General features: G+C 42.3%; 1 protein-coding gene across 1 annotated transcript in view; it reads left to right on the top strand.

Moving 5' to 3' along the window:
- Positions 1-2236: 2236 nt before the first annotated feature.
- The window catches only part of LEMD3 (LEM domain containing 3), a gene marked incomplete at both ends in the record, with an annotated part of 61202 nt that continues 52612 nt past the window's right edge, over positions 2237-10826 (top strand). Inside the window, one exon of the mRNA XM_080705524.1 lies at positions 2237-3737. Coding sequence (XP_080561650.1) covers positions 2237-3737 — 1501 coding nt within the window. The remainder of the gene's footprint in view (positions 3738-10826) is intronic.

Genomic DNA, 10826 nt, shown 5'->3' with positions numbered 1-10826 from the left:
TTGCGGTACTAGGGATGGAACCCAGGGGCATTCTACCTCTGAGCGACACCCCTGCCCTATTTTTTTTTTTTTTTTAATTTGGAAAAAGGGTCTCACTGAGTTGCAAAGGGCCTCACTAAGTAGCTGAGGCTGGCTTCAAACCTGCACAGTCCTCCTATCTCAGCCTCCCAAATGCTGGGATTACAAGCATCACCATCATGCCATAACAGGCAAAATTTGAATGCTTCTATTTCTGTCTCTGCAGTAGTAGTATTTTAATTGCTGTTACATGGAGTTCTCCAAGCCATGCTACTAAAATGGATGCTCATGATGCTTGGCTTTCCATTACTGACTAGTATTTATTGAATGAACAGTGTGTTTGGCCATGTGCTAAGCATTATGCAGCTATAATCTCATTTAAATCTTCCTTCTGAAAAAGGTTTATCCACTCCCCCCTCCCCCCTTTTTTTGGTGTGTGTGTATGTATATAGAAACTAAGGCTCAGAAAGATTAAATAATTTACCCAAGGTTGCAGACAGAAATATAAATGGTCGAACCATCTTTGTAGGATATTTAAAGGTTCATGAAGATCAGAGGCAGAACTGGTAGACCTCTATGATTCCTACCTGAAGAGCCAATAGGGTGTGAAAAAAATGTTGAGCGAAGAATAAGAGATATGGATCCATATTTGGTTAGCCCATGGGCTAATTGTTCTGCTATATTGAGACACACGTCTGGTAAGTTTATAATAATTTGGTTCCCTACCTAATTATGGTAATAAATTTTGGGTCATCATAGCCAGTATAATTTATTGTGCCAAACAGTCTCATAAGTAATTAACAGCCAGACATTTTAAAGTTTCAGTAACAGAAGACAAGGAAGTGACCCTCCACATAAAAGCTTTTTTTTTTTTTTTTTTTCTGCTATAGGTAAAAAAAATTGAGGTTGCTATGTGTGTTTTCAGGATTCAGGATGTGGAAAAAATAGTATCTATGCTTTTGACTGACATAATTTTTTGTACAAATGTGTATCATGTAATAGGCTAAAGTAACTGAAAAAAATGATTTTAATGTTTCAGATATTATGCCAGGTGCTTCCCTGTCGCTGCTCGGGTTTATCTACTCAAGCAGTGGAGTTAATCCTGGCAGGGTTTGTTTGAGAAAATGGAGTCATTTTTATAAGTTGGGCAAATTTCTGTTCTCTGGGATTCATTTCCTATTCTCTAAAGGAGAGGGTAGGATTTCCAAATTTTAACTCTTGTTTTTCACGTTGTGTGGAGATTTATCTGCCTCATCAGACACTATTCTCATATCACTATATTCATTTCCTACTGTAATATCTTTGCAGTTCATTAACTCATTCAACAAATGTTTATTAGCTTCTACTAGTGTTGTGAATAATAGAAGGTTCCTCTGTGCAGGGAGCTTACAGTCCAAAGGGATGACAGTAAATGAAATAATCTTAAAAAACAAACATATGAAAGTACTTGTTAATAATTCATAATGAAATAACTATGGCTTGGAATGGTGCTAAGGAAATAAATAGGATGATGTGTTTGTTTTTCTTCAGAGTCATAAACTGAAGCAGACGGTAGGCTCTTTTATTTCCCCCAAATAATGACCTTGTGAGGTCACTCCACATTAAAAAAAAAAATAAAGAAAGAAAAAAGTTAACTTCTAATCAACGAATGAATGACTAGCTTCTCCCCTGGAAACCCATTCTGTGACCGCTCTATTCCGTACTATTCTCGTTCTAAGAAGAATGAGAGGTTTCTCAAAAAGAGCAGAGAGAAAGGGAGAAATCCCTTTTTTTTTGTTTTTAAAGTCAAGCGGAAAGACAAACTGAAAAGAACCTAGAGTCAGACAGGAAAACTGCCAACCTAGTCTGGCTGGCCGGCTTTCCTTTCTCGTCTGGGCTCCTACAGCAGCAAGAAGTCGGGATGCGAAGGGAACGCCAGCCCTGAACTTCACGGCGGATTTCCTCGGGGCGCCGCGGCGCGGGCGGCCGCCGGGGCGGGAGGTCAAGGTGTGGCGGGCGGCGCGGCGGGGAGGAGGAGGAGCCCGCGCGGCGCAGCCCCGCCCCGCAGCGCGCGCCCGCCAGGTGGCTTCCCGCTCAGGTGAGCGCCTCCCGCGCCTCCCATTGGCCGCGGCGCGCGTGGCGCTGGCGGGCGGGCGGCGACGCCGCCCGGTCGAGTTCAGGGTCTCGGGCGCGCGTCACTTCCGGTAGCGCGGAGCTTGTAAAACACCCTGGAGAGAAAATGGCGGCGTCGGCGGCGGCGGCTTCGGGGCCCCAGCAGCTCTCGGATGAGGAGCTTTTCTCGCAGCTCCGCCGTTACGGCCTGTCTCCGGGCCCGGTGACGGAGAGCACCCGCCCGGTCTACCTCAAGAAGCTGAAGAAGCTTCGAGAGGAAGAACAGCAGCAGCAGCAGCAGCAGCACCGGTCCGGGGGCCGCGACAGCAAGACGCGGAACAGTAATAACAATAACACGGCGGCCGCCACGGTCGCGGCGGCGGCGGGCATGGGGGTGCGGCCGCTGTCGGGGGACCTCGCCTACTTGCGGAGCCCCGCGGGCGCCGGCCCCGAGAGCCCCCAGGGCGGGCCGGCGGGCGCCCCCGCGGCGGGCGGCAAAGTGCTGCTGGGCTTCAGCTCGGACGAGTCGGACGCCGAGGCCGGCCCGCGGGACCAGGCCGGCGGCCCCGCGCGCAGGGAGCGGGCTGCGCCCCAGCACCGCGGGCTCAAGGCGCCGCCGCCGCCCCTGGCCGCCGGCGAGCTGACCGGCAGCCACCCGGCCGAGCGCAGGAAGCCCCACGCGTGGTGGGGGGCGCGGAGGCCGGCCGGGCCCGAGCCGCAGACCCCGGCGGGGAAGGATGGGGCGGCCGAGGACGACGACGACGAGGGCGACGCCGGCGAAGACCGGGACCCCGAGGCCGACGAGCCGCTGTGGGCGAGCCGCGCGGTGAATGGCAGCCGGCTGCTCCCCTACAGTTGCCGGGAAAACTACTCGGACTCGGAGGAAGAGGAGGACGACGACGTGGCCTCCAGCAGACAGGTATTAAAGGACGATTCCCTTTCCCGGCAGCGGCCCCGACGGAGCCACAGTAAGTCCCTCTCCCCGCTGACTGCTAAAGCAGCCGGCAGCCGGCTGGAGGCTTCGGTTCAGGGAGGGGGAGGACTCGCGATGAATGACAGGGCGGCGGCTGCCGGGAGTCTAGACAGGAGCCTAAACCTGGAAGAGGCGGCGACGGCGGCGGCAGCGGCGGAGCCGGCGGGAGGGTGCGATCCGGTGGACTGCAGCCCCATTCCTAGATACCGGGGGAGCACCAAGAAACTGACTCCACTCCTGCCCCCGGCACTTCCTGACATGGACTCAACCTTGGATTCGTCGACTGGCTCCCTTCTTAAAGCCAATAATCACATCGGCGCTGGGACCTTCAGCGTGGACTCCCCCAGGATTTATTCCAATAGCCTGCCTCCCGGTGCCGCCGTGGCTGCCCCTAGTTCACTCAGGATCAATCATGCCAATCACACGGGCTCCAATCATACCTACCTGAAAAACACGTACAACAAACCGAAGCTCTCCGAACCTGAAGAGGAACTTCTCCAGCAGTTTAAACGGGAGGAGGTGTCCCCAACAGGGAGTTTTAGTGCTCACTACTTGTCGATGTTTCTCCTTACTGCTGCCTGCTTATTTTTCCTAATATTGGGACTGACTTACCTGGGAATGAGAGGGACAGGAGGATCCGAGGTTGGAGGACTCAGTAAGTATTAAATCCTGTAGGTAAGGTAACAAAGGGTCCACTGCTAGGGGCCTGCTTTAGTTGCACTTAACGTTTTAGGTGAAGTGACATGGACCTGCAAGAATCTGGCTTAACAGTGAAGCTCAACAGAATACATATGTCATCTTTAAGAAAGAACAATATTAGTTACCAGAATGATATCTCATTGCTGGGCATTAAGTTTTTCCTCATGATGAATTGTGAAATTCAAAACAGCTCCTAAAAAAACCCAAAATATTACAAGCCCGTTAGTAGAATGCAAGTGTGTGTGTGAGAGACATAATTTTTTTTAGTCTTAAATAACTGTGCAGATGCCAATTACTCATGAATTTTTGAAGTATTACCATTAAGGTCATAAATGCAATGGATTTTTCAAATTGAGTTGTGATTCTAAAAGGCAATACTCTTGAAATTTGGGCTAGTAAATTTGTAGCATGAAGTATATGTATAAGTAATTCTGTATTCTCTTTAAAGGTAATGAACATTTAAAAAGCAGCAATACACACTTGTTAATTGATTTCCCAGCCCAAAGCCCCTTCCCTCCCACCTGTGAAAAAAAAGTAGCGGTAGGGCAGTGTAGAAGTACCTTGCAGTCAGATTTACTGGGTTCCTAGGCCCTGCTATTTACTTGGTAAATGACTGGTGGCAGGTGTGTCCATTCACTCATTAAGCCAGCATTTTCCTCTGTGCTGAAGCAACCAGGATAAAAGGTAGTAAGTTAAATTATTCCCCTCCTTAAGCACACAAAGAAGATAAAGAAGATAAATACAAATCATTTTGTGTCTGGCGAAGGAAATACGGATGGCTTGGATGGCTTAATGGTGTGTACTACTTTACACTCAATGGTGAGAACAGGTATATGAAGTGAGACCAGAAGCCCCAGGAGATGGCCTTGTAAAGAGATAGGAGAGCATTCTGGACAGAGATTACAAGTAGGGGAGAAAAGCCTTGAATTGAGCAAGAGCTTTGCTGTTGGTTACAGTGGTTAGAATTTACCTTTCCTAATCTATAGAGAGTTTTTTTGTTGTTGTTGTTTTTTTGTTTGTTTTTGGTGGTACTGGGGTTCCTGGAAGCCCTTCTACCTCAGGGCTACACTCCCAGACCTATTTTATACTTTGTTATTTTTGGAAACAGGGTCTCTTAAGCCATCGTGGCTGGCTTTGAACCTGCGGGATCCTCCATGACCCTCCGGTTCACGCCTCCCAAGCACAGGGATTACAAGTGTGCGCCACCACACTCGGCTAAAGAGGTGTTAATACTGATTAGGATGATGTTTGTGAAGATTAAAAGAGAATTAAATTAGTTTATAATGAACCTCTCAATACTTGTTTCTCATCTTTCGAGTCTTCTCCCCACTTCCCCAGATTTTCTGCTTTTTCTCCCAACATGAATTTACTGAATCATGATTGATATTTATAAAAATCGACTTACTATAGTAATTTTATTTCAAAATAGGGTGAAAGATGCCATTTAGATGATTCAAATTCTAAACCTTGATTTAGACATAACCACTTCCAAGGTAGTCAGATAATATAATATTACAATATTGCTTAATTACATGAATTTGAAAAACAAGTTTGCATAAATGATATTACCTACAGCCATACCTATCTGTATCTGTTTGTTTGTGTAACAATAACTATGTTATCTGGTATTTCCTAAGAGCTAAGTCTATTATATGCATTATTTCATTTAGTCTCTCAGCAATTCACACAGGCAGCTGGTATTATCCTCATTCTATGGATAAGGATGATATGACACGAGAAATATACCAACAGTTATAGTTAGTGAATGGTAGGGTGAAGATTTGATTTCAAGCTGGGCATGGTGGCACATGCTTGTAATTGGGAGGCTGAGATCAGAGTGAGGATCTGGTTTGCTTACAGCCTCAGCTACTTAGGCTCCTTGCAATTCAGTGACACCCTGTTTCAAAATAAAGAATAAAAAATAGGGCTGGGGGTGTAGTTGGGAGGTAGAATGCCCCTGGGTTTTATCCGCAGTATCACACACACACAAAAAAAATTGGTTTTACATTTTTTTCAACTTCTCTTAACACTTTGTATACTGTTTAAAATATAGTGTTCTGGACAAGAGGGTACATTTATTAAGGTAATTTACATCTTTTTCATTACTATTTTTGTATGTGTGTGTGGGGGTACTGGGGATTGAACCCAAGGGCAATGTACGTCTAAGCTATACCCAGCCTGATTTATTTTATTTATTTATTTATTTGGGATTGGGGATGAAACCCAGGGGCATTTGACCTCCTAGCCATACCCCCTGCCGTATTTTTCTTTATTTTGAAACGGTCTCACTAAGTTGTAGAGGGCCTCACTAAGTAGCTGAGGCTGTCTGCCAACCTGATCTGCGGTCTAAGCTTGTGCCACCATGCCCGGCTTGATTATTTATTTATTTATTTATTTATTTTTGTGGTACTGGGGTTCCTGGAAACCCTTCTACTTCCAGGCTACACTCCCAGACCTACTTTTTATTTGGAAACAGGGTCTCCTAAGCCATCACGGCTGGCTTTGAACCTGCGCGATCCTCCTGTCTCCGCCTCCCAAGCGCGGGGATTACAAGTATGTGCCACTATGCCCGGCGATTTTATTTATTTTGAAATAGGGTCTTGCTAAGTTGTGGAGGCTGGCTTTGAGCCCGTGATCTTCCTGTTTCAGCCTCTCAAGTAATGAGATTATAGGCATGCACTACTACTCCTGGCTCTTATTAAGATGAATGCTGAAATTTTTAACGAATGATGAGATGTACCAAAATTTCAACTAGAATAGAATAGGAATGTTAGGATTTTGGTATTCTCATTACCTTCATTGGTAGGGTAGAAAGGAGATCATATGTTTTGCATTTTTAGTAAATGGTAAATGTGACCGAGCCTAGATGATGGAAAATTAGTTGCTAATGGGTTAAGAGGATGGAAGTCCTAGAGGACTTGTCTGAATGATCTTGGTCAAGCTCTTTAATCTCTGGGCCTCATTCTCATATGCTGAGTGAGAGTATCTACTGTCCATGGGGGTCCATGAGTTTGTTAAATAAACATAAGACGGCATTATTCAGAAGTATAGATGAAATTTGGTGTATTTCTGGTAAAATACAGTGTGTATATAACAAAGTAGTTGTTTCTGTAAATATTTAGTAGTGCATCTTAAAATATATTTCACATTTGATTTTCATTAAGTCCATTAAATACACAGCGTAGAAATGGATGCACTTTTTTGTGTGTACCAGGGATTGAACCCAGGAGCATTCTAACACTAACCTACAGTCCCAGTTAGTCTCTCCTTCCTTCCCTGTGTCTTTCTCTGTTTCTTTTCTTCTCTATTTCTCTTCGTGTCTCTCTCTCCCTCGCACTCCTTTCTCTGGGTCTTCCTAAGTTGCTGAAGTTCAACCAGTGATCCTACTGTCTCATCCTCCCAAGAACTGAAATTACAAGCTTATGCCACTATGCTCAGCTTTTATTAAACTATGTATAACATAAAATAGATTAGTCTTTTAAATAGTTCTTAACCATTAAGACTAATCTACTTTAAATAGTTCTGAATTGGTCTTTGAAGTTTTCATCAATATTCTGTTTCTATTAAATTACTTTTACTAAATAAGTTACTGAATCCCTGCTTATTTATCTTTAAAATTAGGGTGTTGGATTAGGTGATTTCTATGTTCTTTCCAACTTCAAGATTTGAGGTTCTAATTTTTAAATACCTACCAAAACAACTCAAGGATCAGCATGCAGTGATTGTCTTACAGTTGATTGAATCATGACAATCCACACGAAAATAACAGTAGATTGTCTATTTTAGGTTCAAATGATCTTTTAAAAAATTATTGAGGGTAGGACTATGCATGCCTATCATCCCAGGGACTCTGGAGGGACTTTCCAGTTTAAGGCCAGCCCAGGTAACTTAGTGATACTCTGTCTCAAGAAAATATAAAGGGCTAGGATGTAGATCAGCAGTAGAATGTCTTGAGTTTAATCCCTAGCATCTCAATGACTACCCCCCCCAAAAAAAAGATACCCTCAAATTCACTAATTATAAGCCATGATTTGTATACAAAATCTGAATAGAGATGAAGCAAAAAAAAAAAAAAGAAATTGCTTGTATCTCTTTCCTAGTTCTATGTTTAGTCCTGATGTACATAACTTTCCTAATATTTTTCATGTAAATTACGTGTATGTATAGATTTTCATTTACATACAGAGGGCATACTATGCACCTAACAGTTTTAAGCAGCAGAGATAAGTGACGAACATTATGTAGAAGATTAAATCTCTTGGAGCTTATATTTGGGGAAGGGGGAGAAGGAATGGTTCTACCTCCGGGCTACATTACCAGATCTATTTTATATTTTTACTTGGAAACAGGGTTTCCTAAGATAGGATGGCTTCAAACCTGTGCGATCCTCCTGTCTCTGCTTCCCAAGCACGGGCATTACAAGCATGCACCACCACGTCTGGCTAGTCTTTTATTTTTGAAACAGGGTCTCACTGAGTTGCGAAGAGCCTCACCAAGTAGCTGAGGCTGTCAACGAATGCTGGGATTACAAGCGTGCATCACCACGCCCGGCTAAAACTATTTTTAATACAGATTTAAACTGAGCAGTACTCTGAGAATTTTGTTGTTCTCACAATCCATGTTTCAACCTGAATCACTCAAGTGGCATTAAAACAACAAGAAAAAGTTGGATATGGTGGCACACACCTATAATCCCTGTACTTGGGAGGCTGATACAAAATTTCAGGTTCACGGCCAGCCTCAGCAACTTAGGCTTTCTATAACTTAGTGAGACCCTGTCAAAATAAAAATAAAATAGGGCTTGGGTATAGCTCAGAGGTAGAATGCCTCTGGGGCTCAGTCCTTAGTCCCATCAAAAATAAAACAACAAAAGAACACTTAATTTGTTAACATTCTTCATTAAGTGTTGCCGAAAATAATTTTTAAACCAAGTTGACCAGGAAGAAAGGGTTTAGTACTTAGGTTAATTTTATTAATTTATTAATACTTAGGTTAATATTTAGGTTTTAATACTTATTTGTGTAACATTTTATAGCTAAAATTTACATTTAAGAATATTTCTAAATAATTTATGAAGAGATTATAAAAATTATACTCGGTAATGTATGAAAATAGAATAATATATTTATCATGTGGAAGCTCATGTATCATTCAGATAACCTTAATCATCTTTATTTCTAGAGGTATAGAGCTTAAAGTTAAATCATTTTGTCTGAGTAACAGATTTATTGCTCTGCTTTCCTGCAGCTTTTTGCTTAGAATGTTTTTGTAAGATGACTTCTGAATTCTTCACAGTATGTTGATATCAAGTGGCAAGATAAAGTCTAGAAACAAGGCTTAGGTGCAAAAATGTCATTCAGCTGTCCTGAACTAATTGGGTGGTAAGTGTGCACCAGCAATTGATCTCTTGCCCCAAATATAACATGAATAGAAAAAATCTTTTAGAAGCAAGTGGGTATTTTAGCACTTAGCAGAAAATTGTTTTGCAATTAAAATCATATATATGAATTTGTTTTCTATGGCTAGTTCCTGGAAGTACTTTATACCTGTAAAAGAAGCTTTTGCTCTGTAGGAATTCTGTCAGGTATAATTTCTAAAACATATGGAGAGGACCAATAAAATTAATTAGGACTGGGGCTATCTTAAAATTTCTATTTCTTTTAGCCTCTTGGCTATGGCTTAGAAATTTGGCCTGGGTCAACCTTATTAATGACTTTTTAAGTTTATAAAGATATCTCCCAGAGGATGGACCTCAAATGCTTTCTTGTTTAATTTAGTTCACCTGAAGAAACATTTACATTTTTTTCTATTTATTCACTCATTGACTCAGATTATTTATTAACCACTTCTGTGTGACAAGTAATACCAGAAAGTGAGTGTATACTTTTAAACTTTTGTTTTTTATGGTACTAGGGTTTGAACCTAGAAACATTCTATCTCTGAACTATACCCCCAGCCCTATTTTACTTTTATTTTGAAACAGGGTCTCACTAGGTTGCTGAGAGACTCTCTAGGTTGCTGAGAATCTCACTACTTGCTGAGGCTATCCTTGAACTTGCAATCTTCCTGTCTTAGCCTCCCATATTCTGGAATTACAGGCATACACCACCATGCCTGGATTACTTTTTAGAAATATAGGAGTGATACTCTTTGCCTAAATATACTGTCTCCCTTTCCCCTGCAGAGTGGCTGGCATTCACTCTTCTTAAATATTTATGCAGTAGCTAGCCTTCAGCATAATGTGACAGTTACCATGCAACAGTTTCAGATTTATGTATTATGACTATTGAAATATAACTTTAAAAATCTAGTTTCTGCACATTTGAATATACCCTTTTGTAAAGTTTATCATTGTGAATAAAGGAAATAGCTGAATAGTTCCAGTGCTAAGTGTACCTGTCAATTGTTCCTTTCATTGTTTCTTTATTATAGTTTTCTTAATGTAATTTCTTTTTTTGTGGTAGTAAAGATTGAACCCAGGGACATTCTGTCTATGACTACCCCAGCCTTATATTTTATTCTTTATTTTGAAATGGGGGTCTCACTAAGTTGCAGAGGGACCTTACTAAGTAGCTTGAGGCTGGCCTCAAATTTGTGATCCTCCTGTCTTATCCTCCCAAGTTCTGTGATTACAAGTGTGCACCACCATGCCCAGCTTTTCTTAACAGTATTTTTAAATTTCTTAAGCTATCTGAGCAGATAAAAGTGAGTAGTTATAGTTTTACATTAACTAGTGCCTTCACTATTTTGAGGACAAAGAAAACTTTTACTTTTTGCAAATATATTAACATAATAGGTAGCTGGACATGGTGGCAGACGCCTGTATTCCAGGACTTGGGAGACTAAAGTAGGTGAATTGTAGGTTTGAGGACAGCCTCTGCAAGTAGTGAGACCTTCATCCACCTATTGAGACACTTTAAAAATAAAAATAAAGTAGGGCTTGAAGGTGTAGCTCAGAGGTTCCTGGGTTCAGTCCTTAGTAAAACACACATTTTAACCTTGCTGATCACTATAAGGTAAATTTACGTATAGGAAAGTAAAAAAT

Source organism: Muscardinus avellanarius, assembly GCF_963383645.1.
Source record: "Muscardinus avellanarius genome assembly, chromosome: 11".
Classification (NCBI taxonomy): Eukaryota; Metazoa; Chordata; class Mammalia; order Rodentia; family Gliridae; genus Muscardinus; species Muscardinus avellanarius.
This window is presented reverse-complemented; position numbering and strand designations above follow the sequence as displayed.